This window comes from Odocoileus virginianus, chromosome 2 (genome assembly GCF_023699985.2).
Source record: "Odocoileus virginianus isolate 20LAN1187 ecotype Illinois chromosome 2, Ovbor_1.2, whole genome shotgun sequence".
Lineage (NCBI taxonomy): Eukaryota > Metazoa > Chordata > Mammalia > Artiodactyla > Cervidae > Odocoileus > Odocoileus virginianus.
Window position 1 is genome coordinate 93,698,429 of NC_069675.1, and position 26,478 is coordinate 93,724,906.

At 54.6% G+C, this 26,478-nt stretch overlaps 1 protein-coding gene across 4 annotated transcripts in view; it reads right to left on the reverse strand.

The window, feature by feature from the left end:
• Positions 1-21,858, reverse strand: part of SH2D3C (SH2 domain containing 3C) — a 32,905-nt gene extending 11,047 nt beyond the window's left edge. Inside the window, exons 1-4 of one of the 4 annotated variants that reach the window (XM_020874809.2) lie at positions 21,689-21,858; positions 18,819-19,296; positions 7,581-7,620; positions 595-723 (exon numbers count right to left, since the gene is read on the reverse strand). In XM_020874809.2, the coding sequence (XP_020730468.2) occupies positions 595-723; positions 7,581-7,620; positions 18,819-19,296; positions 21,689-21,725 (684 nt within the window). In that variant the 5' untranslated portion in view covers positions 21,726-21,858. Of the gene's footprint in view, positions 1-594; positions 724-4,480; positions 4,698-7,580; positions 7,621-16,692; positions 16,810-18,818; positions 19,297-21,688 lie in introns of those variants that run through there. The other 3 variants (XM_020874810.2, XM_020874812.2, XM_020874811.2) reach the window with 3 other exon arrangements.
• Between the last annotated feature and the right edge of the window lie 4,620 nt (positions 21,859-26,478).

Genomic DNA, 26,478 nt, shown 5'->3' on the forward strand with positions numbered 1-26,478 from the left:
AGTTACTTGAGTTGTGTCTGATTCTTTGTGACCCTATGGACCATAGCCCACTAGGCTCCTCTGTCCCTGAGATTCTCCAGGCAAGAAAACTAGAGTGGGTTACCATGCCCTCCTCCAGGGGATCTTCCCGACTCAGGGATCAAACCTGCATCTCTTATGCCTCCTGCATTGGCAGGCAAGTTCTTTACCACTAGTGCCACTGGGAATTCTCACAACCAACCTTTAGAGTAGGTACTATTATTAGCCTCCATTTAATTATTAATTAATTTAGCCCACATCTTGCAGCATGTGGGATCTTAGTTCCCTGACCAGGGATCAAACCTGTGGCCCCTGAAGTGAAAGCACAGAGACTAAACCATTGGACCACTAGGGAAGCCCCATATCATCCATGTTATAGCTGAGGAAACTGGGGCTCAGAGAGGTGAAGTGACTTGTTCAAGGTCACGCAGTCAGTTAAATGGCTGAGCGAGACCTTATCCCAGTCTACTCTGATTGAACCCACCAAACGATAGTCAGAGCTTTTCTGGTCTGGGACTGGCCAAGGTGGTGGGGGTAAGGATCTAGGGCCAGGGTCCCAGCTCAGGGCCCACTCACCTCACGTGGGATGCGGCCGTGGTACCAGGCATGGCTGCGGAGATCTGTGCTGCTGAGTTTGAGCTCTTCCTCCAACTCCTTGTGCAGTTTCTCAGGCGATGAGTCCAAGATGTACTTCTCCTTGGAGAACTAGGCGGGAGACAGAAAAAGTTGGCATCCAGTCTGAAGCCCTTTCCTCCTTCCCTCCCAACCTCCCCCACCCCAGGTGAACTCATTCCATCCCGGGACCCTGGGAACACTTAGGCACAGATGCCGGAAAGGTTCTATGAGTCCCTATCCGAGTAGGTGTAGAGGAATCTCAATTAAATCCACCAAAAAGTGCCTACTGTGTGCTAGGCACTGCATTACTGCCAGGGTAGACAGGGAAATAAACAAGCCTGTCCTCAAAGAAGTTCCTTGTCTAAGACAGGAGGCAAAAACAACACAAGTATTTCAGCAGACTGCAGTCAGCACCACAGTACTGGACAGCGGCAAAGAGCCGGGTAGCTTTCGAAAGGGAGATGCAGTCTGGGCCAAGTAGAGTGGTCTAGGAAGGCTTCCTGGAGAAGATGGCACTCACGAAATTCATTTTGTACCAAGGACATCCAACTGATCTGGAAGTAGGGGGAGGGAGGATTTCTACAAGTGGATAAGACAACAAGTACTCAGGTAAAATCGTGGACAAAAACAGGGTTGTGTGGATGAGGATACATTCTGGGGCAGTGAATGATACAGGGGTGGAGGCAGCAGCTACAAAGAAGGAAGCAGAGGCCCCTACCAAAGGCATCTGTGATGTCCTTTATTGTTCACAAAGCCCTTTCTTCCTTGCTATCCCAAGCAATCCCTGCTAGATGGGATGACCAGCCCAGCAGGGAAGCCCGAGGTCACTCACTGGGGATAATGCCCAGGATCCCCCTTTCCACCTGCCCAAGGGGGAGATTCCTGGTTTCCTGGTTGCTGTGGCCTGGGGTTGGAGGCCTAAGAACAGGGAGATGGGAGTCCGTGCTGCCAGGTACATTCCCATCACAGAGCCCAGTCCAATTCTGGCTATGTTGTGTGAGTTCCCTGGGCCTCAGTTTCTTCCTCTATAAAATGGGTACAATTGCAGAACCTGCCTACCAGGTTACAAGGATAAAAGGAGACAATACTCCAAAGCACTGCAACCAGCCCATAGATGTGCTTGTCACTGTGAGAACATGTAACATTGCTCCCTTTCCCCAACTCCAGGCCCCAAAGATGCCTGGTCCAGGACAGACAGATCCAGCCCAGAACTGACCAGGCAGCAAGACAGATGAAAGGGGTCACTAAAGGGCAATCTCTCTGCCGGAGCTGCTCCTCACCAGGGTCCAGTGGCCTCCAGTCCACTCCCTGCCTCCTCTGACCTTTCACAGTTCTCAGAGCCTAACCCTGACACTCCATTTGCTACCCTTCTGCTTCTACTGCCTCAGTTTACCTCAATCTACACTGCTCCCAAGACACCCCATTTCCCAGCTTCAGAGATATCTAGAATTTCTGACTCCATTATTTCCACATTGATGGAACCCCCACTCTAAGACAGGTCTTATGCTAGGGGCTGAATCCAAGGTCATCAGCACAGGCAGCCTCAGCCCTGGGGGAGCTACACAGATACTGACAAGCAATCCTAGGGTTTCTAGATGCTCAGAGACACACAGGGAGCTCCAGGAGGAAATGAGCATGTCCCTCCTCATCTGGTCAGGGAGTCCCTGAAGAGGTGATGTCCCTCACCAAGGCCTGAATGAACCAAGCAAAAGGATCACAGTGGGGACAGACAGGCAACCAGGTGGGCAAGAAAGAGCTCTGGGAAGACAGTGGCAAAGTCAGGGCCCTGTAAACAGAGCTAAGGCCCTGGGGGTGGAGGAAGAAGTTTCAAAAGGGCTGGAGGGTGGCAGGGGCAGGCGCGGCAGGGCTGTGAATCTGCCTTGGGAAGCTGAGATTAACCCAGAGGCCACAGCAGAGCTGCAGAGGGTTTTTAAAGTGTTGGGGCCGGTTCGATCAGCTGTGTGGAGAGGGCCTGGAGTATGTTCCTGGCAATGGTAGGGCAGGGTGGGGTGTGGGGGTGGGGACTGGGGAAAGGGTGTTTAGACAACCATTGATGGGGCGCAGGGAAGAGGGTGGAGGGGGTCAGAGAGGATTCCAGGCAGAGAGCTTGGGAGGACAGAGCTTGGAGACACTCTCCAAGGTGGGCAAGACTAGTGGCAGGAGCAGCTTGGGGATGGGCTCATAAAGTTCTGAGCTTTGAGGAGCCTGTAGGGCTCTGGGGCAGATGGTTGGAGTGGGTGACATACACAAGTGCCCAAGGAAAGGCAGGGCCTGGAGATGGGGGTTCTGAACATCCCCTGCCCAAGGTAGAACCTGATCCCCCAGAAAGGCAGGGAGTTCCAGGGTGAGCTTCTCAGGGTAGTGCCTTCTCAGGTTCCTACACTTCTCCATGGCGTTCCCTAGTCTTCAGGGTCCTGGCCCCTCTCCTAAACTGCACCACACCCTGGGGAGGGAAGAGTGCAAGTCATGGGCGAGATTCCTCCTTGACAAAGAGCATGCAGTTGAGAAGTCGCCCCAGTACCACAGCTGCAGCAAGAGGTACGGCGGGGGTCGGGGCGGTGCAAAGAAGGGGAGGGGGCTGCGTGGGAAAGAACTCGGTCCCAAGACTCTGCCTGCCACTGTGTGACCTTGAGCCAGTCGGTTTCCCTCTCTGGGCCATAAATAGGGGGTGGGAGACTGGACTCTGCTTTGCCAAACATAATCAACCGTTAAGGAGAATCTGGCCGACGAACTGGGTCGTCCCACACACCTGAAGTTAGGGAACCCTAGGGTCCCTGTGCCCTCTTCCTCACCTTCGACCCGGGGGTCCCTAGCTCCCAAGGGGAGTGGGTGCTGGGGCGCGAATGCAGCATCCCTGCACCCGGGAGCACTGCTATTGGCCAGAGATGATCTCACCGCCTCCCGGCCTGCGAGCGCCTGATTGGCGGGTGCAGGGATGCTGCGCTCAGCCGCCGGCGGGGCAGTCATTCAGGCGGGCTCTGAGCGTGCCTCTGTGTGTGTGGTGTGTGTGTGTGTGTGTGTGTGTGTGTGTGTGTGTGTGTGTGTGTGTGTGTGAGCCTGGGGGAGCGCAGAAGTGATGCGCCCAGCGTCCCCCAGGGGGCTTGGGAGGTGAAAGCGCGGAGACCCCGGGTCAAGGTCTTAACCCCTTCCCACCAGCCAGTGCCCAGCCAGACCCCTCTAGCTCCCTTCAGTCTGGCAACCCTAAGCAAAGCCATCCCAAGATGATGCTCCGCAGAGAGGCGGGGTCCGGGTCCTCCCCTCCACCCCCTTCCGTTTAACCCTTTCACCGCCACGGCGCCTTCCCGCAGTGCCCGGCCAGCTGGGTTAGGAGCCCCGCGCCCCAAGCATGCCCGAGCCCACCTAGAGGGCAGGAGAGTCGCGGGCTCTTCGGCCGCAGCCCCGGCAGCATCCCCTCAGCTTCCCACCCCTCTCTCAGTCTTTAGACCCCGGCCCAGAGCCCCCCGGTACAATGGGGGAGTCAGTCTGCCCGGGTCAGATGCAGGGGCCGGAGCGTTCGCAGGAGAACCGGCAGGACGCCGGAGACCCCATCTTCTGGTACCCATTGCCCCAGCTCAGCTCCTCCCTGCGGAGGAGGCAGGAAGGACCGGAACGGCAGCCTCCGCAGCCCCGAGTCTCCGGAGGGGAGGCTGGACCTTCACCCTGCGGAGCGTCTGGGCGCCCAGAGGTGAGGCTGGGGCGACCCCGCCCCCTCCCGCAGCCCGCAGCCCGCAGCCCCTGCCCCGCCGGACCCTGCGCGGCGCCGCAGGCTGAGGTTCCCCCGGCTGCCCCGGCGAGCGCCCGGGGTCCCAGCTCAGAGCGCCTGGCGGGGGCCGAGCCGCCCCCTCACCTGCACCTGCACGAAGGAGCCGCGGTAGAAGCAGCAGGCGGCGGCCGACAGGGCGCTCCACAGGCTGCAGCGCTCGGTCATGGTGGGGCCGGGCGACCGGGGCCGGGACGGTGCAGGGGGCGGCGGCCGGCGGGGCAGGGGCGCGGGACCGACCGGGCTGGGCACCGGCTGCGCGTGCCTCTCGGCGGCGCGATTACCTCATCGCCTTGTCGGGGGAGGAGCGGGGAGGCGGGGCGGGGAGACCCCACCCTCCAGCCAGCCCCGGGAGGGGAGGGGGCCATTGTTCCTCCCTCCTCCCGCCCCCGACTCCCCGCCCCCTCGCCCCCCAGTCCCCCGCCCTCCAGCCCCGCTCACCCCGGCAGCCCGGAGTCCGGGGATGCGGAGCTGAGGACCTACCAAGGGGAGGCGTCAAGAAGGCAGAAGGATGGGGTGGGCCGGCAAAAGGCGGGGCGGGGGGGTGGGGAGGCGGTCCTGCCGCCCCCACTCACCTCTCCCCTTACTGACCCGGAGAGGGCAGAGATTTAGAATTAAACCAAGTCTAAAGCTGGAAAAATCCCTGTAGACATTTGACCAAATCCTTTGTGGCCTAAGGAAATCTCCCAGAGTCCAGGATTTCTCATCTCTGACTTGGAATCAGACACTCTTCTGGGAAATGCGGGATGTCATTGGCAGACTGGGGGTGGGGAAGAAAACTCAGTATGGCTCTGGGGTTTGGGAATCAACTAGCGGTGCCCCACCTCCACCCAACCAGTCCCTTCTCTTGCAGCCCAGACTTACTCATCTGGAAAACATACCTGTGCCCATCTCACAGAACTCTGGTAAGTATTGGCTGAGCTGATGCATATAAGCTGCCAGACATTAAGCAAGTGCTCGAGAAATGCCTGCTATTGTTTTCAAGCTTAGTGTCTTAGAATCCAGACCTTTGGCTGTAGGCTCTTCAGTGCAAAGGGAGTCATCGCTGACTGCATCAGTCAGGCCTGGAGTTCAAATCTTGTGGCAGGTTGTGTAACCTTAGGTAGATGAGTTCACCTCTCTGTTCACCTCTTAGATGTTTGATTATTTTCTGTAAATACATCTGAAGCTCTGAGCATGGAGCTTGGAATTTCATGGTCTTAGAACTTCAGAATCCTTGCCTTAGAATCAAAGTACTTGCATCATGGTCTGAGAACCCTGGAGTTCTGGCAGCTGAGCATGTAAGGTGAGGAATGGACTTTGGGTAACTGACTATTGATTCCATTCTCTTCTGAGGCTTAAAGCTAAAACTAATATTCCTTTGAGTTCATTCTTTAGGGGACTGTTTAATCAGTTCTGGTGTGTGGGTATTCTTTTATAACATTTTTAATTACATTTTTTCAGCTCCATAAACTAAAGGAAAAATACAAGGCTAAGAATCCTCTCAGGGATCTCACTACCATCAGTGATGGAGATCTCATTACCTTCCAGCTGGGATTTGTAAGATGCTGAAATACATGCCTCTGTGGTCTACCACTTGCTTTGGGGCTGGTTCTCCCTGAGGCCTCTGTCCCACTGTGATGCCAGGGCTCTGGATGAGAAGCCAGGGCCCAAATCCTGGCAGCAGCTCCAGCTCAACTTGCTGCAGCCCTGGGCTGCATTTCCTGGGCTCACTGAGCTCGCTTTCTGACCTCGCCCATACTCTTACCTCTGCCTGGATCATTCTATCACTCATCTCTGCTTAACTTTATCTCCTTTCCACCTTTCTGTTTGGAGAGAGGGTGTTGGTGCATATTCCTGGCCAATCGCAATGGCTTGGCTTCAATGCCTCCTCCTCCAGAAAGTCTTCCTTGATCTCTTCATTTCCAACCCCTGAGCTGAAAGTCATCTCCTACCTCCACAGCCCCAGTGGTTTCTTATCAAACCTTCTGCTGATGGTAAGGGACAGCAATATGAGCACTTCCCACAGTGCTCATTACTGATCACTTACACAGGGCTTCCCAGGCAGTTTTGTGGGTGATGGAAAGTCCCTGGGGTCAGGAACCAGCCCAGATTCCACCCCCACAAATGGGCATGGATTCATTGAGCCCATAGCAACCCTGGGTCAGAGGTACCACTGTTACCCCATTTCATATAGGTGAACACTGAGGCTCAGAAATGTGATACACACACCCAAAGTCATGTAGCAAATAAGCAGCAGATCTGAGACTAAAATTTGGGCTTGCTGGATGACAAAACACAAGCCCAAACCATTGAGTGGTTCTCCTTTGATCCCCACATGGGCCAGGAGCCCTTGAAACACAGGGCCTGGTGCTCCTTGCCCCGTGCTCCATACTCAGAGAGGACCTGGCTCAGGGTGGTGTTCCTGGATGGGGAAGGCCAAGAGCTCTGTCCATGGTCTTGGCAGCAAATAAACTTCGACAGCAATCCCAGTTCTGCCCTGCAGTAGCTGTGCGGCTGTGGGCAAGTCACTGCGCTTCTCTGGGCCTCAAGTTTCCCATCCATAAATGCGCACAAGAAGGCCCAATGATGAGGGGAGAAGTCAAAGACCTCATTCATATAAATAGCTCAGAACTGACTCCCTTCCAGTGCCAGCAGCCAGCACAGGACTCTGCACACAGTAGTCACTCAAAATGTTCCGTCATATTATGGTGGTTATCATTATTATTTCAAAACTGCATTTTCGAATAAAAATAAATGGAAAAAAAAAACTGCATTTTCAACATTCCCCGTGCTCAGGACAAGTTAAGTTTATGATCAATGCAACTGTGTTATCTGTGATGAAGAACTGAGTCATCCTTTCCTGCTCCCACTTCCCAGTTCCAGCTCAGAGACCAAGCAGTATTAGAGCCCGTCTTCCCACGGAGGCACCCCTGGGGCCCCATCCAGCTGCCAGCTGGATGGGGTCTGTTGGGAACAAACATTGGGAAGTCCTGAGACTGGGGCCAGGAAAGAATGATGGCAGGCCTGGGAAGAAGATGCTGGGAGTGAAAGCAGACCCCTTAGGCTGCCCTGACCCCTAGACCTTCTCCTTCTGAGAACAGTGGGTGAGGTCTGACTTCTAATGGGGCCAGAAAAGGACTCTGCCCTTCCTGGAACTGGCTCTGGGCTCCCCCACTCCCAGTGTCCCCTGCCCAGCCTCTCTTACCTTCACATAGTCCCCACCAGCCTCCGGCTCTGCAGTGGCCCTGGAAGAAGAGAAGAGAGGTGAGTGGCTCCCAGCTCTGCCTGGCTCCCCAGCCGCCAGCCTCTGCCCACCTGCCTGGTGCCAGCACTGAGCACTGCAGGTGAAGCACTTGCTGGAATCGGCAGGCTGGGCTACTCCTCCACTCTCCAGCTGTGTGACCCTGGGCAGGTCCCTTCGCCTCTCTGAGGCTGTGTTTCATCGGGTTGTCTCGGGGCCTCTGGGAGCTGATGAATGTCACACGCTTAACATAGTGCCTGCTTCCTGTCTTGACTCACCTTTAGGACACTGTGGTCTCCTGGTGTTCACTCCCCACCTCCTCCCTGACTCTGCGTGTCGGTGACCCCAGACTGGACCTCAACCTCCTCCGCTCCAGCCCCACCCTCACACTCATCCCCCCATCAGAGGGACCCACCCAGCGGCACATCGCCGTGCCATTGCTGGTGACAGCTGGCTGTGAAAGTGATTCCCCTCCCCTCAAGGGTGGCCTGGGTGGAGCCTGGAGAGGTCAGAGGCCAGGGGTGGCTGTTGTTCCCAAATAAATACATATTTATTTGTTCCTCCCAAATAAATATCACCCTTCCTGATGGGGACCTCCATGAGCCACGTCCCCAGTCCTCGGCCTTAAATGCCCTCCCTTTTCTGATGCAGCCTGGACTTCCCCTTCAAAACAAGACTCAGAAACCCAACTGCCTCCTTAGCATCTCTTCCAAGATGTCTGAACTTGACTTTTGTATCCAAAGCAGGACTCCAGATCCCCCACCCCACCCGATCCCCCACACGCTAGCTCTCCACATCCGCTTCCCATCTCAGGAGATGTCAGCTTCATCCTTTGTGTTGCTTTGTTTGGCCAAAAACCCTGCGGTCCTCCGTGCTTCCTCTTTCACTCACAGTTCACGCCCAATCCATCAGGAAATCCTGTGGGTCTCTTTCCAAAATAGGTCCTGACCACTTCTCTCTGGGTGTCAACTCAGCCCCATCTGGGGTGCCTTCTCTGTCCTCTGTGGAGCACACAGCAGACTTCTTGCCACCCGCCGTGTCTGCCCTCACACCCCTTGGGCAGCTTCCCCTCCACTGCCCTGGTGGTGCTCAGGTAAAACGCTAAGCAGGTCACTGTGCACAAACACCTCCCACCCTGGGATTTCCCTGATGATCCAGTGGGTAAGACTCCAGACTCCCAAGGCAGGGTTCCTAGATTTGATTCCTGGGCAGGGAACTAGATCCCACATGCCATAACTAAAGATCCCACGTGATCCTGCATGCTGCAATGAAAAAAGATCTCCCAAGATGGTGCTGCAACTAGCAACGAAGACCTGGTGCAGCCAATTAAATAAGCATAAATTTACTTTTAAAAAATGCAGTCTCATCTAATTTAAAATGAAGAAAAACAAAAACAACCCCCCAACCCTTCCATCCCTCAAAGAACAAAATCTAAACCCTATTCCATGGCCTGCAAACAGCCAGCCACGTAATTTATCATCTAAACCAAGACTTCCCTTGTGAGAATAAAGAGGAGCCATTTTTATGCCAGAAAAACAAGCGTAAACAGGCTTATATTTGACCCAGCCTACAAGGCCCCGTGGTGACCCAACTGCCCACCTCATGAATTCCCACCCCCAAAATATGCCTGCTTCCCTCATTCTGCTCTAAGCCACTGGGCCTTTGCACTTGCTGTTTTTTTGCCTGGAAAGCTCTTCCTCCAGATTATCACATAGCTTGCCCCTCCCCCTACTTTATTTAGGGCTTTGCTTAATGTCCCCAAGCCTTCCCTGACCACCATGCCAAGAACTGTCCCTTGTCCTTCACTCTCTGTCCTCAACCCTGTTTTATTTTCCTCAGTCTCTGCCTGAAACAATCACTTTCCATTGATTTGTTGACTCAGGTACCTGCCATCTCCACCAGGGCACTGGTGAGATTGGTCTCATTCACTGCGGAGCCGCCAGCACACAGCAGGAGCTTGAGAACTGTTTACTGCTGCTAGTGAGGACCCACAGCGGCTCAGTGGGTAAAAAAATCTGCCTACAACGCAGGAGACCTGCGTTCAATTCCTGGGTCGGGAAGGTCCCCTGAAGGAGGGTGCAGCAACCCACTGCAATATTATTGCTTGGAGAATCCCAAGGACAGAAGAGCCTGGTGGGTTACAGTCCATACGGCTGCAAAGAGTCGCACACAGCTGAGCGTGCACGCACTAGTGAGGACCTGCTCTATAGCACAGGGAGCTCAGCTCAGTGCTCTGTGATGACCTAGATGGGATGCGGGGGGGGGGATGAGGGTGAGGGTGGGGGTGGGAGGGCAGTCCGAGAGGGAGGGGATGTATGTATACGCATAGCTGATTGACTTCATTGTACGGCAGAAACTAATACAAAAACACGGTAAAGCAACTACGCACGCACGTGTGCTCAGTCGCTTCAGTCGTGTCCGACGCTTTGCGACCCCATGAGCCACAGCCCACCAGGCTCCTTCTGCCCATGGGATTTTCCAGACAAGAATCCTGCAGTGTGTTGCCATGCCCTCCTCCAGAGGATTTTCCCAGGAACTGAACCTTTATCTCCTGTGTCTCTTGCATTGCAGGCAGATTCTTTACTGCCGAGCCACCGGAGAAGCCCACATTTATTGCCTAAGAAATGTATGAAGAGTGTACCCTCAACAAGTATTCATCACTCTCATTATTATTAATTCTGTCAGGCTGGACCCTGGTTCTCCGGCTGACACAAGCCTCGGTATTCCCATCTGCAAACTAGGGAGGGAGGTCAAACTTCCCCAAATAGAGAAGCCCCAAATTTAAACTGAAATGTGATAAATCTAACAAAATAAGTTGCAAACTGAAAAAGCTGAGCTACAAATGAGACAAAATAAAAACTGTGGGTGAGGTGTGTGTTTCCAGGGTGGGATTTCATATAGGGTTCCCCCTAGCTCCTGAGGCCAGGGGCTCCTCTTTGGGATGCTGGATGTCAGTCCTCCCTGTCTTGACATTCTAGGGGCTGTCCCTCCTCCCTGAAAAGTCCTTCCTGATCTCTAACCATTGTCCCTCAAGCTGCATGCCGGCTCCTGCAGGCTCCGAAAGCCATGTGAGTTCTCTCCCTCCAGCCAAGGTGGGGTGAGGGTAAAGTAGGGACCCCTCCCCTTGCTCACCTCCCTGCTCTTCCTGGGTGAGGTGTCCTGTCCCAGCATTTCCGGCCATTCAGGCCCGGAAATCCTCCCACTGTTGGGAACAGACTGGCCAGGACACTGGGATTGCCCCAGCATTTCTTCCTGCTTCCTGTCCACTTCCCCTCAGGCGCTGGGCAGGAGCAGAGTCTTGGGGAGGGGGTGCCTGCCCCAGGGATATCACGTAGCCAGAGCCAGTGGGGTGCTCGGGTCGAGGCCCAGGCCCGGGAACTCCCCATGGCCCCTCCCTGCCCCTCTGCAACACTCCAGGATTTCTAAGAGATAAGGTGACCATGTTTGCCTACCACCCGTGGCCATCACCTGCCCAGACTATGGCCACCACCTCGCCACTGCCTCCCCGCCTGCGTCTGTGCCCCTGTGACTTGTTCTCACCCCAGCAGCCAGAGTGGTCCTGTTAAAATGAGTCAGATCACACCTTTCCTTGGCTCCAACCCACTGGAGTGGCCCCTAGTTTCACTCAGAGTAAGAGTTGAAGTCCTCATAATAGCCTCCGCACACTGGCTCCTCACCACCTCTCCTGCCACTCTCCAAAAACACTCCCCTCATTCATGCTACCCCAACCAAGCTGGGCTTCTCACTGCCTTTTGTCCCGACCTCAGGGCCTTTGCACTTCCTGTTCCCTCTGCTAGAATACTTTCCCTCCAGATATCCACTGAGCTCCTGCCCTTCCCTCCTTCAGGTCGTTACTAAAGCATCCCCTTCTCAGTGAGGACTTCCCTGGCCGCCCACCTGGAAGTGAAGGGAGCCCCCTCAAGGCTCCCCACCTCCCCACCCTGCTTCATTGTTCTCTGTAGCACTTCATCTGACTTGCCCTGTGCCATCTCCTCTCATCAGAACATCAGCTACACAGGGTAGGGGTTGGGCTCTGCCTGGAATGGTGCCAGGCACCCCATGAAGATGTTTTTGAATGAAAGAATGTCACAGCAGTCCCTGCAATCCTGAGGACAAGCTCTAGTTCTGGTTGGTGGGCCCTCTGTGACCAGGCCCCTGCCAGCCACCCCTCCACTCTTCCTCAGGGTCCTCTGTGCACTCCGGCCTCAGCCTTCCTCCAAAGAGCACTACTGCCTCCAGCCTCAGGACCTTTGCACGTGATATTCCTTCTACCCAGAGGAATTCTCTCCCTTAGAGTCAGAGGAATTTCTACTCAGCCTGCAGATCTCCGTTTGCTTGCAAATTTCTAGAATGTTCTCCCTCCTTTTGTAATGACTAAATCCAGGAATCGAATCTTCCATGTTTAAAAACTCAGCTCCGTTAATTAATTCATTAATTAATTTCTTATTTTATGGATTTCAAAGGCATTTCCCCTCTAATATTAGTGGTGAAATCAATTAATAAATAATAGTGACAATTGAGCTAAATCAGTTCCATTAATCAGCTGCATCAATTATTTAAATAACCAACCCCTTTAATTGCCTGTATTAGCTGATTTGTTCTAATAACTGATACCACTTATTGCATACATTAGCTTAATTAATTGAATTAATGACCAGCAATTACAGTCCATTACCCTTTATTTCCCCAACTCAGGTTTTAGTCTGAGCTTTACCTTCAGGGTCTCCATCCTGGCCTGAGAGAAAGGGTGAGGCTCCCCCAGGGACCCTGAAGAAGAGGCTGCTGTTCTCTTCCACCTTGGCCCTTCCTCGCCACAGGCAGCCTTGCCCTGCAGAGCCGTGGGGTCTTCCTGCCCTCTATCTGTCCCCCAGTTTGCTTCTGGGGCGTGGTCATATGGCCTTAAGTGGACACTTCCCAGACTCTGCCTCCTGCTTCTCAGCTTGCCCCTGCTCTCCCCTCTGTGAGCTTTGATTTTCCCATCTGTGAAATGGGCATATTTTAACTGTCTTCATAGAGGGGCTGCAAGGATCCTATGAGAAGAAAAGGTACAAGGTTCCTTAACCCCTGGGGCTCCTCCCTCTGCCACCCCTCCCTGACCCCAGAGAGCTCCCATCCTGCCCTTTCTAGGGGCTGGAGAGATTCTCTCCCTTCTTCACTCACCCGAGCAAAGCGACAGCCCTGCTCTGTGCCCCTCAGTCCATCAAGGCTCTGAGCAGACAGAGCTGGGGGTGGAAAGCCCCATTTCTCCGGGGACACCCAGCTGTGGGCCTTTGGGATTCCATGCCAGGAAGGCCCTTGTCGTTAGCCCCTGCCCCACCACCTCTCCCGAACAGGGAGCCACCACTGTCCTGGAGACAGCTTGCTCCCCTCCCCATTCTGCGCCCTCAGTCTTCTGGGCAGGGGTGAGCTCCCCAGCAGAGCTCAGGGAGGGCGCCAGGCCTGTGGGGAGAGGTCAGAGCAGCAGCCACTCTTCCCAGGGCAGAGCTGAGGGGTCTGGGTCCCGGGAGTTGCTGAGACTCAACAGCTGCTGGCCAAGGGCAGAGGGGGAAGGTGAGCGCTGAGCACTGACTGAGGGCCTGTGTGGAAGCCCCGCTACTCAGAGGAGACTCACGTTGGTTCTGCCTTTTTCCTTGCCCTAGGCAGGCTCCCCCAGAAGATGGGGATGCCCCTGGATGGAGACAGGGAGACAATGGGGAGAGGAAAGCGACGAAAACTAATCTTTCAACCAGACCAGGAGCCCCAAATTGACATCAGGAAGAGGAAATGGAGTGGGCATGAACAGAAAGAAGACACTTGGGGGCTGTGGAGAGGGCACTGAGCTGGGATGGAGAAGGCTGTGTGATGCTGGGTGAGTCGCCCTCGTCGGGTCTCGTTTTCCTCTTTTATATACGGGTGTCCTGATAGCTGAGCATCCTGTATGCTGGGATGTCCTCGGGCCATATCTAGGAAGAACGCTCTACTATGTCTACTGTTCACAATGACCCTGTGAAACAGGCACTGTTTTTGGAGAAGCAGATGGGGAAACTGAGGGTCAGAGAGGGGAGGGGGTCTCTCAATGTTATAAAGACAGTCAGCGGGCCTCTGAGCAGATGGTGTATCCCACCCTCCCCCACCCCTCCCCAGCTCTCACGCCCCCGAACGTCCAGCATTCTGTAAACAGGGTCCCCTGAGGGTTTGAGGGGATGTGGCTCCAGCTGGGGATGGGGGAACCTTCCGTCTATCCCGAGCCAGCGCAATTCCCACAGCCCGAGGCGTCTAGGGGTCTCGAGGGCTGTGAGAAAGTCTCCACAGGAAATGAGAGCCAGGAGCAGCTGGGCCCCTTCGGAAGACAAGGACCAGCCGCTCAGAGCCTGTGGAGATTGAACAGGCTGGGCCCACCGCAGCCCCCTCCCCTGGTGGGTAATCACTACCAGATGCCCGGCAACTGACGTCACTTTGCAGGGCCGAGAGGGTCGTGGGACTCGGGGGAGTGTTGGGAATTCTTGGACCAGATTCAACATTCCAAAAGGATATGGGGGTGGGGGGGGGGGTGTCTTGGCCTATTCTCAGTGCCTGGCACCAGGGCTGGGGCGTGGGCAGCTTAGGGTGCCCCTGGCTCTCCTATGGGGTGCTACCTTCTCCAAGTCTCAAGTTTTCCTGCTCAACAGCCCTGAGAGTGAGATCGGAGGGGTCTGGGTCTCTGGGAGGAAGGAAAGGATGCTCCGGTGAGACACTTCATAAAAGAGTAAGACTCGGTCCAATCTTCCTCAAAGGAGAGGTGCTTGTCAAACATAAGTCAGAGTGGGACCGTCCTCTGCTCAAGGCCAGCGATGGCTGCTATCTCATTCGCAGTCAAAGCCAGGTCCTTGCCGGGCCTTCCAGGCCTTGCTTATCTGAACCCATTTCCTCTCTGGCCTCATTTCCACCCCTCCTCTCCCCAGCCCCCATCTTGCTTTCTGCTGCTCCTCCAACACGCCAAGTATGCTCCCACCTCAGGACCTTTGTAGTTACTGTTCCTTTGACTTAGTATATCCTTCCCCAGCCATCAAGAGGGTCTGATCCCAGGATGCCTGAGACTAACATAATATTGTACATCGACTATATTTCAAGTAAAAAAAGGGGGGGGAGGGGGATCTGTTCCCTCATCTCCTTTGCTCAAATGTCGGTTTCTCACTGAGAATTTTTCCCTGGATAACTTTCAGCCACTACCCCAAGACCAGTTCCCCTACTTGATCTAAATCTTTCTATCTAGTGCTGTTCTCTTCTAGCCGACCAGGTAACTCGTTATCTGGTTTATCATCTGTCTCCCCCACACTGGAATGGGGGCTCCATGAGAGTAGGGTTTTGTCTGCTGTGCTCACTGCTCTCTCCCCAGAATCTAGAGGGGTGTCTAGGGCATAGCTGCATCTCAGTAACTATTAAAATGAATGAAGTTCCAGCTTCTCCACTGTCTCAACTCGAGTAAGTTGTTAACCTCACAAAACCTTGATGTCTTCATCTGTAAAATGGGCTCCTGTTACCACCTTTCCAGGGTGATGGGAAGCCATTTGAAGTAATGGGAGAGACAGCTCTGATATGTTTACTTACAGCAGGTGATATGTGGCCTAGTGGTTAAGAGCTTGGTCTTGGGACCTGGTCAGGTCAGAATCAAACCTTGGTTCTGACAATCTCTCTGTGACCCCAGGAAAGTCCCTTTTTCTCTCTGAATCTTAGTCTCCTCACTGGTAGAATGCAGCAAATAGAGGCTCCCACCTCACAGGGCCCATGCGGTAAAGGGGACCCACTAAGTACTCCAGGCAGGGCTGGCCAGTTGTCCTCTGGTGGGACCCTGGCCTGACCATTCCTGTGTGTGGGTGTGGCTATGGTGTTGGGCTTTGGGGGACCTCCCTTCCCTCTCTAAGCAGCTGCTTCCTCTTCTACAGCATGAACCAAAGGGTCGAGTGTCAGGACTCTCTAGAGCCACTGTTTCCCTGTAGGCAGCTGAAGGGATGGGGACTGGGGGGAGGCTGGGCAGCTCTCCTTTTTGGGAGCTAAAGGCCCTTCATTGCCTATGTCATCGGCCCCTCCTCCCTCCTTCCTCTCATCCCCCATGATCTCAGCAGAGTACAGGGCACCAGGAAACTCCTGCAGCCTCACCTCTTCCCCTTCCTTCCTTCTGCTCCAGGTGCACCCTGCTTCCCAGGGGGTAGGGGAGGGACATGTCTCCCCCAGCTTAGGCTGAACAGCCACTGGGATGACCCCCTTGGGACGCTCAGGAACAAGGCCCCTAGTCTTACGCAGTGGCAGTTCTCAAATGCCCTCATCCCCAAGCTGGACGGATCCTCAGAGACCATTCCAGGCTCATCTTGGCTGCTGGAGAGATGGACGCCCAGAGCAGAGCAGGATAAGCCTGAGATCACAACTGCAAAGCAGCTCTCCTGTCTCTAACATAGAGCTGAGCTTCACAGGCTCTTAGAAGAAATGTTCAATAGTTCCTCGCCTCCTACTTGGCCTAGGGCAGGTGAAACACTGGGTCCCAGGGCACCAGAAAGAGACTCAATCCCATCTGCTAATCCACCCTCCTCAGGACCCCGGGACATCCCAGGTGATCAGGGGCAGGAAGGGAGAGTCTCCCTATTTCCTCTGTCAGTTCTAAGCCAGGCCTGATACCCCGAGGCACTGCCAGGACCATCTCTGCCCACAGGGGAGGATGGCTGGGTCCTAGACCTGGCATTCTCCAATTTTAGTATATGTGCTGCCAAAGCAAGCACTAGACCTGGCATTCTCAAGATGTCTCAAGACCTGCTGAGGGGTCTGATCCAGGAAGGTGGAGTTAAACTCTGGTTCTGACTTTCACTAGTTGTGTCAAACTGGGCAAGTAAACCTCTTTCCTCATCTGTAAACTGGAGATAGTCATAGTGTCTCTCTCTTGGGACTGTTGTGACCAACAGATGCTCAGCCTGAAGCCGGGTCAGAGTTGCACCAAAAGAAAGTTTAAAAGTGCCAGATGCTAAACTCGCACCCAAGTTTGTCAGCTGCCCCAGGGGCACAGATTTCCCCCACAGATAACTCCCGGTCCCCGGCGGCGGCCCTCCTTGGTCCCAGCTCGGTCACTCACCCTCTGGATCCCAGTGCGGGGCACCTCCGGCCCACTGCAGTCATGGTTCCCTGCCGTCGCCGCCTGCAACCCGGGGACCTCCTGTTTCCAAGGCTCCCGCCTTTCTCAGACTACCGAGCTGCGGAGCTCACAGCAGGACTCCAGGGGCGGAGCCTGGCCTGTAGGCCACGCCTTGGACACGCCCCTCCGCCCCTCTCTGGGCGCTCTCCACCGTCTACTCCGCCCTCTGGGAAAGACGTGCCCCGCCCCGGACACGCCCTTCGCCTCCGGTCTTGCTCCGCCCTCCACGTCCGTCAGGGTCGGGGTGGGTCGGAAGGCCACGCCCCCAGCACACGCCTCCGCCTCGCCCCGCCCCTCTTCAACTCTAGCTTCCCCAACAGTCCCCGAGCAGCATGGAAGGGCCACGCCTCCCAGACACGCCCCTTCGCGCCGCTCGCCCCGCTTCCGCAAACTACCAGAGCTCATCTCAGGCTTTGGGTTACCTTACAACACTCCCCCCGCACCGGACCCCTACATACAATCCTTGTTGCACGCCCGAATGAGGCAGAATTTAAGAGAATGGCAAGAGAAGGCAGGCTGGAGTAGGTAAAGATGGTGGGAAAACATTCGTTCTTTAAATCATAAATGTAAGCACTTCCCATTTACTGCGCTGTTTGTTGTGTGCCTGGCACTGTGCTAAGATTCTTACAAGTACGTTATTCTTGAATTCTCACCACCGCCCTACAAGGTAGGTGGTATCGTTGTGCCCATTTGTCAGATGAGAAAAGCGAGGCTCCGAGAAGGGAACAGACTTGTCCAAGGTCAGTAAGAGGCAGTCTGGTCTGGATTCACTCTGCAGCTCTCCAAGGTCCTCCTCCTCCCCACTGAAAGACCGATTACCCCAACACACAGAAGCTGTGCTTGGGGTCTCAGGGCAAAACCACTCAAGAGAGGATCTAGAACAAACCCTAGAGTTTACTTTTGCTCAGATTTTCTTTTTCCCTCTTTATTTCAGTAAGTACATCTATAATAACCAGTGTGGTTTAGACAGTCTCTGAGAGTTGAAAAGACAGGGATGTCTTTGGTTGGGGCTGAGGGATCTCCCAAGGGCTGTAGCGCTTAGAATGTGGTGGGTACCATGTGATGGATGAGTGTGCAGCCACTGGAGACAGGCAGATTCCTGCTCAAATCCCACCCCTGCAACCTTGGCTGAGTCTCAGATTCCCCAGCTGTAAGATGGGGGCGGGGAGGGTTATAGTATTGATAAAATCTTTTACAGAATTTTCAGTGAGTAACATTTGTTTTGACACCTAGTAAAACGGGTACTTACTAATTGAGAGCTGTGGTCATACATCACTATTTGTATTTTTGCAACAATTCAACACACCCTATACCCAAATTAGGTAACAAATGCTTTACCAGACCAAGGGGAGCAATGTTGTCCAGTAGAATTAAAGGCGGAAATTCAGAGGTGGGGGCCCAGGGCAGGGATCCAGTGGCTGGGCTGGGCCCAGTCAGTAGCTGAAGGCTCATGCTGGAGGCTGCCTAGGGCTTTGGAGTTAGGTGGGTTTTAGGTCAAGTCCTAACTTCATCATTTGCTAGATGTGTAATCTGACTGGGGCAGATGGCATTTTTTCTCTGAATCTCAGTTTCCTCATCTGCGGTATGGAAATAACAGTATCCTCTCCCTGGATTTTTTTTTTTTTTCTGAGAATTAATTACACGTGAAGGGCTAAGAACAGTGCCTGGTCTATAGCACTGAAAAGTGAAGTGAAAGTGTTAGTTGCGCAGTTGTGTCTGACTCTTTGTGACTCCATGGACTGTATAGCCCACCAAGCTCCTCTGTCCATGGGATTCTCCAGGCAAGAATACTGGAGTGGGTTGCCATTCCCTTCTCCAGGGGATCTTCCTGACCCAGAGATCGAACCCGAGTCTCCTGCATTCCAGGCAGATTCTTTACCATCTGAGCCACTAGGGAAGCCTGGTTTATAGTAAGCACTTAGTTAATGTGTAGGGGTGTGTGTGTGTATTTTGTTTTGTTTCTACAGATGTGTGTGTTGGGCGGTCCTCTCCAGACTGTGTTGGCAGAAGGCTGAAGATGCCATCCCCGCAGGTCCTGCCCTCACCCTTCCCTGATGGGCACCTACCTTTCTGAGGGCACATTCTTGGGGTCTCGCTCCTCTTCTGTGTCTGGCCTGGCATCCTCAGGTTTTCTTGTGGGGTCCACTTCCACCACTGAAGAGTTAGTTCCCACTGCTGGGGTGTCCTCCCTGGAGGCAACAGTCTCTACCATCACCTTCTCTGCTGCCTCCAAGACTGGGGGTTCTGGCAGACTTCGGGGTACCACCTGGGGCTCAGGGCCAACTTTCTGGGCCTTCTGAGTGGGCTGTTTGCCCTGAGCCTTCTTGATGCTGGGGCGAGGCATGGTGCCCATGTGGCTGTACATGTCGCTGGAGCGGGCATAGGCCGGGGGGCTCTTGGGGACTGTCACCATGTCATCCTGTGTGGCATCGAAGGTGTCAGCATCCACCTGGGGCCGGATACTGTTGGGGGCCATAGATCGTCTCAGAGTAAAGGACCGAGGAAGGTTGGAGAGACTCCCAAACCCCTTGAACTTGAAGAACTCTGGAAGAGGGGAGGGAAGGGAAAGGAGTTAATGACATTGCCAGCAGTAATAACAATGACAATGAAACATTTGTGCAGTTCCACTCACTGAGGGTTCAAGGAGGGTTGGGAGCTTCACTGACACCCCCTCTAAGTGTTACGGTATAATATGGCACCACTGGGATCCTGTAGCCTTTGATTTCCACATCCTAGCTTTGTGACCTTAGGCAAGTCACTTGACCTCTCTGAGCCCCATTCATTCACATCAGTAAGATAGAGATTATAGTATTCATACCCCATGGCAGGGGCAGGGGCAACCTCTGGGCTGTGGACCAGTACCTCCTGGCAGATCAGCAACAGTATTAGATTAGAAATAAAGTGCATGATAAGTCTAATGCACTTGAATCATTCCCAAACCATCCCACCCCATCCCCAGATGATGGAAATACTGTCTTCCACGAAATTGGTCCCTGGTGTCAAAAAGGTTGGGGACCACTGTCCTCTGGGCAATGGAAAAATTGAAGAAAGGCATGAACTCAGCATGTAAATAACATGCTTCGTAGCTGTCAGAAGTAATGAAGATGGTGATGAGGATCACAGTAAATGCCTCTGCATTTGTCAAACATGCCACCATCATTAATTACTTCCCTGAACTCTCAGCACAACCCCATGGCACAAGTTTAATCCCCCATTTTCCAGATGAAGAAACTAAGGTTCAGAGCGGTGACATGACCTGCCCAAAGTCACACAGATGGAAGCATGTATGTGTGTGTGTGATGTGCGTGTCAGGGTCGGGGGAGTGGTTGTTTGAACGAGGCTCTGAGGTGCCCCGGAGGTGCGGAAGAAATGAGAAGGGGGCTGTTGGGTCCCTGAGGGTCCCACTCCCTGCGGTTCTCGCCTTCCTGTCAGCTGAGCCCTGGTCGGGACTCAGGCGGCAGTGCTCGGGTGATACCATCTCCGCGTTTCCGCAGGGGTGCGCCTGAGCGCCCTCCTGCCTGCTCCCAGCTGTGGGCGTGCCCCTCCTCCTAGCCACCACCGTCTGCCGGACTTCACTACGGCCCCTCCATAAGCAAAAACCAAAAACCCTGGCATTTCCCACTTCCTTGGCATCCTCCACCTCCTCAGATCCTCACGACCATGGTGGAACATAGGTGGGATGGCCCCATTTGACGGAGAGGAAACTGAGGCCCAGAGAGGGGAAGGAATTTGCCCAGGGTCAGAAAGCCAAGCGGAGCCTGGCCGAGGGCCCAGGGCTCTGCAGTGCGGAGGTCAGTGCTCTGGGGCTTTCCTCCCAGGCCTGCCCACCCCTCACCCCACCCTCAGTCTTACAGCCTCTGCCTCCTGACAAGCGCCTTCAGCAGATGCTGAGGCTCTGCTCTTAGAAAGCTATGCCAACGAGCGAATCGCCTCCTTTCTTGGTCCCACTTGTTTTGTCTCCTGGGCACCGGGGGTCTGGAGGAAGGACTAGTGGGGCAGGGAGGGAAACTGAAGTCCAGGGTCCAGGGACGTGAGAATGAGCCCTGCTCTGTACCCCCATATGACCCCAGGCAAGTCTCTGGGTCTTTCATCTGTGGAACACAGTCATAATCCTTGCCCTGTACACTCCTCTCATGTGCTGTCAGATCCAAACTTCCCTGTGGTCCGGTGGCTAAGACGCAGCGTTCTCAATACAGGGGGTCTGGGATTCAATCCCTGGTCAACAAACTAAATGCCACATGTTGTAACTAAAAAGATCTTGCATGCCACAGTGAAGATCTGAGATCCCAAGTGCTGTTACTAAGACCCAGCATAGCTAAATCTGTATCTAAATCTTAATAAAAAAAAAAAAAAAATCAGAGGGAGCTGAAGTTTTCTGGGACCAGGAAGGAATCAGCAACCTGGGGAAGAAGAGTGATGGGTGGGTGTGGCCCCTCAATGAGTTGCTCTGGGTCCCAGCGTCACTGCTGGTGGGGTCATGGGACATTAACCCATGGCACGCACCCCTTCCCCCTCCCCGCCCCAGCAACTCCCAACCTGAGACCCCCATGTGAACCAGCACAGAGGCAAGCAATGGAATGCGTGGAGGTCTTCCCTGGCCCAGCCCGGAGGTCAAAGGGAGCCAGAGGACACACAGACGAATGGAGAGACTGACAGTTGGGCGGGGAGAGACAGAGAAATAGCGACGGACAGAGACAGACAAGAGAGAAACAGAGATGGAGAGCCAAACCAGCTGGAGAGAGAGAGAGAGAGAGATCGGACCAGAGGGATGGAGAGACGGCCCCATGGAAACTCAGAATCAGAGTCCTCCAGAGAGAGCCAGAGATGGACAGAAAGAGAAACAGAAATGAGATAGAGAAGAAGCAGATGCAGAGAGGCTGAGACGGACGGACAGATAGAGGGATGAAGGACGGTGCAAACAGCACCCCACACTCACTGAACTTCTTGCTGGCCTTCTTGGTCCCCTCCGTCATCTCGGCAAGTCGTGCAGAGCTCCTGGCTGAAAGGCAAGTGGTCACTTGGAGCTCTGGACATCAATGCTGGGATGCCTCCCTCACCTCCCCTTCCCCTTTCTCGCGCTCTCTCACTAGCTTCCTCTGTGTATTTTTAAACCAGTGAAACTCTCACAGCCCCACCCTCCCCATCCTCTCCGCAGGGGGCGGAGGCAGGGCGCCCCCCCCCCCCCCAGTCCCAGCCCCTGTGGGCCTCCTCCTTGGCCTCAGCAGCGGGGGGAGGCGGGGGGCAGACCACAAGCGCGTGAGATCTAGAAGGTCTGGGAAAGAAACCGCAGGCTCTGGGAACAGAGCCTACTGGGCTGGGGACCTCCAGGGACCTGACGACCGCTGTCGAGGGGTCTGGCCAGCGGGCTGGGAGGGTGCAGGGAGTCAGGCCTGCGGGCAGAGGGGTTTACTCTAAGCCTCAGCCCTGGCGGATGTACTGGCAGTGGTGGCGAGGGGAGTGCCATGGTTTGGCCCGTTGGCCCTGAGACCACCCAAATTCAAGTCTTGGCTGCCCCCCTCTGTCACCGTGTGATCCTGGACAAGTCCGTCCCCGAGCCTCAGTTTTGTCTCTGTGAGTGAGGGGTATTTGCAATGCCCACCTCACAGGGTCTAGCGCTTGGTGCAAAGCCTGGCACAGAATCAGTGTCCTCAAGGCACGGTCACTCCTTTTCAAGCTGGAAGGGACATGGCGATGATTTAGCCCACCACCCAGCTATACAAGGCCAGGATAGGAAAACGGAGACACAGGCCAGCAGAAGCACCCCGGGCCGTACGGTGGCTTGGCAGCACAGACTGAGTGACAACTTGCCCTTTCAGGCCCTTTTAACCCACAGCCTGGTGTTTTTCTACCCTGCAACCCCGTGTGTGTGTGTGTATGTGCACGCTCACATGGACAGGACAGAGATGAGGAAGTGAGACCTCCCCTACATAGGTTGTCTCTGACACCTGTGGAAGCATCCAGCAGCTCCTGGGGGGCACCCGAAAGACCAGGGGCTTCAGATCCCGGCTCTGAGTACTGAGTTACTTCTGCCTCTGAAGACTCGGTCACCTAATTTCTAGAATAGGCATGAGTGTAAGGTACACAGTCAACCCACGGAGGCTGTGGCATGATCGGACATTTATTATCCTGGCCCCAGGGCTGGCCCACTGGGGTGTGAAAGGGGAAGTTCAAGGTCAGGTGGGGCCCCTTGTACATCCTCCATAAAAATAATAACTACTAACGACTAATATTTTCTGATCACCTAGTATGGGCCAGCCAGAGGGCTCAGTTCTTCTGCCCTAAGGAGGCAAATACTGTTTTTCTTGTCCTCATTCTATAGATGTGGAAACTGAGGCCCTGCTCTGAAATCAAGTGACCTGGAATTGGGACCTGCCTGTCTAGCCATGGAGTCTGAGGTCCTAACTTGCACACTCAGAGTGCCTGCCACCCTCTGGCAACCGGATGATAGACCTTGGTGGGAGAAGGGACTGCCGAACTTTCTCGATGGAACAAGGGGGAACTGAAGGCCTTGGAAGGGAAAGGGACACAGCCCATGAGATGGAGGCAGCAAACAGGCCTGGCTGGGACAAAGTTCAAATGAAAGGATGGGGCTTCTGGACCATGGACTTGGGAGGAAAAGGGGGTACAACTCCAGCTCCCTCTCTTAAGCATCGACCATGATCCAGGCATGGATCTGGAAGCCCCCACAGATCATCACAGATCTGTGAGGTGATCCTGGCATTATCCCATTTCACAGATGAGGGAACTGAGGCTAACGGGGAGCAGAGGCTGGACAGATACCCAGGTGTTTTAACTCCCAGACCAGTGCCCCTTCCCATCTCTGGTTGTTGTCGGAAGAGGGAGAGGGGCCGGTGGCCTGGTGGTAGCTAAAGGGATTTTCCTGGTGAGAGCTGGAGGGTGGATCCCCCAGCTTCTTTCTCAGGAGACAGTTGGAGGGATTTGGGCTAGCTGCTGAGGCAGTGGCATCAGCCAGTACTGGCTTTCTGGCCAGGCCTACTCCCGACTTGCTGTGTGACCCTCCATGAAAGACTTTACCTCTCTGAGTCTCAGTTTCCTCATCTGTGAAATGGGGTCACAGTAATCCCCTGACTCCCCCACTTCCTGGAGTTGTTGGGAAGACAAAAAGAGTGAATGATGGCCTGGGCCAGTACACCCTGGCACTTCTTGCTGAAGGATGGAGGTGGTTCAGGCCAGGGGCAGACTGGCTTAGGGCAGGAAAACCCTGGGGCAGGCACACTGGGTGAAACTCGGGAGTCCCAGCCACGGCCAGGGCGAGGCTGTGCTGCCGTGGTGGAGGGGCCTTGCTTGCGCCAGGCTAGCCCTGCCGTTGGCCCAGGCGCCAGGGCAGTTGCCGCATCCCTGGGAGAATGAATGGGGCTCAGTGTGACCACTCAGTGTGGCGGCTCCGCTGAGCTCAGAGCCCTCTTTGTGCCGCCTCGAGTGGCCGTTGGGAGTGCGGCTGGGGACCTGCTGGCCGGTGGCTGTCCCCCGGGCCCTCCTCAGCCGGCGCTGGAGGCCAGCCCAACCCCGCTCCGCAGCCCTGAACACACAAGCGCTTTCCAGCCTCAGGCCTTTGCTTGGGCTAGACCCACACTCGGAACGCAAGCACCCCTCCACTGGCTCGTCTTTCTCTCCACTGAGTCCCTGTGGTCTAGACTGAGCCACAGGGCCCCAGGAACCCTGCTCTGATTTTTAGCCCCTCCATTCTCCCCTCCCCAATCCAGGACAGAGGTGTCAGCAATCTGGCCAAGGACGATTAGAGACTGGAGCCTTTCAATGTCATAGTCACTGTACCCAGGCACACCTGAGTCCAGACGGCCACCTGCCTGACCTCAAGCAAGTCACGTCACCTCTCTGAGCGTCATTGTTCCCATCAATAAAATGGGACAAACTCAACATCTCTCACACGATCCTGTGGTCATGAAATAAGACGTCTACACTGAGAATACTAACTGTATTACATTCACTTGTGTCTTCTTTTTTTTTAATATTTTTATTTATTTACTTGGTTACCCTGGGTCTTGGTTGCAGCACATGGGATCTTTTAAATTGTGGCATTCAGAATCTTCTAGTTGAGGCATGCAAACTCTTAGTTTGGCATATGGGATCCAGTTCTCTGATCAGGGATCGAACCCAGGCCCCCCGCATTGGGAGCTGAGTCTTAGCCTCTGGACCACCAGGGAAGTCCCTCACTTGTGCCTTTATATGCATGTTCCAAACAAACCTCATGCTTTGTCAGAGGCACTGGCCTCAAGCTTCCACATTGGCTGCAGGCCTGCTCTAGCTGTAGGACTCAGCAGACATTTTTTCACAGCTTGCCTCAGTTGTTTTCTATGGGGGGCCACAGAGACCTGGCTTTGAACCCCAGCTCCATACCCCCTGGCTGCATGGCCTTGGGCAGGTCACTTTTACCACTCTGAAACTGTTTCCCCCTCTGTAACTTGAGCCCCCTAACAGCAGGTTTCTAAGACGGGTGCTGTAAAGTTCCAGAGGTCTGGCCTATATCATGGGGCCAGGCACGCAGTCAGTACCTAGCTGGTGTGGGCAGAGGTCCATGGAATTGCAGGGCTGTGGACATCACCCAGCCATTCTCTATTCTATGTCCCCCTATCCGGTGACCCCTTTTCTCCCCAGCAACAAGAGCACCCCGCCAAGGAGCCTTTCTTCTTCCCTCCATGTGCCTGCACCCTGCTCCTGGTCAGGGGAAGGAAACAGAAGGCCCAGGTCAAACAGCTGGCCAGGGGCTCCCTTTCCTGCTCTGTGCCTTAGTTTCCCTAACTGCTAAATGGCAGCAGGACCGGAGGCTCTCTCAGAGCCTGGTCAGTCAGCAAACATTTCCCGAGTACTGGCCACAGGCCCGGCCTTGCCAGCCTAACTGATCCATGGAAACAGGAAACATTTCCCTCCAACCAGCAAAGAAGTCAGAGTCGGTGAGAAGTTGTTTCTGGCTGGAACCTAATTTCTTCTCACTTTCACTGGGCAGCCTTCTGAAGGGCTCTGACTGCTCCTGCCTCCCGCAGGGAGGGCTGGGGGCCCGAGGCCCTGAGGGGAAGTGACTGGCACTGTCAGGGTTCAGGCCAGGGATGGGGGGGTGGAGGTGATGACACCACCGGAACTTCTGCTGAGGCCTCTGCCCACAGGATGTGACTTAGGGAGGGCTCGTGAGAAACAAGCAGGGGCCCCATCCTGAGAATCTGGTGGTGGAAGCCACCCAAACCCACGCAGACCTCCCCGCTTCCACCCAACGCGACTATCCCCTCCCACACCTCCCAGTGGCATCCGGCCACCCAGCTGGCGATGCTGTGCCATGACTGTGCCCTTGCTCCACCCTCAGCCCGGGTGGGCGGGGCCCTGACATGGGTAACTGCTTGGGCTTGGCACCAGACTTTGGCTGGTGCTGGCTTTACATATCAGTGTGGCAACTGGCCAGGTGTTTGACCCTGGCCAATGATGTCACCGTCCACGGGGTTCTCCAGGCAAGAATACTGGAGTGGGTTTGCCGTTTCCTTCTCCAGAAGATAATCTGGTTAGATAGTATCATCGACTCAATGGACATGAATTTGAGCAAACTCCAGGAGATAGTGAAGGACAGAGGAGCCTGGTGGGCTTCAGTCCACGGGTCAGAAAGAGTCAGACACGACTAAGCAACTGAACAACAACAATAAGTGATGTCACCTCAGTTTCAGTGTTCTTCTATGTACAATAGAGGTAATAATAGTATAATAT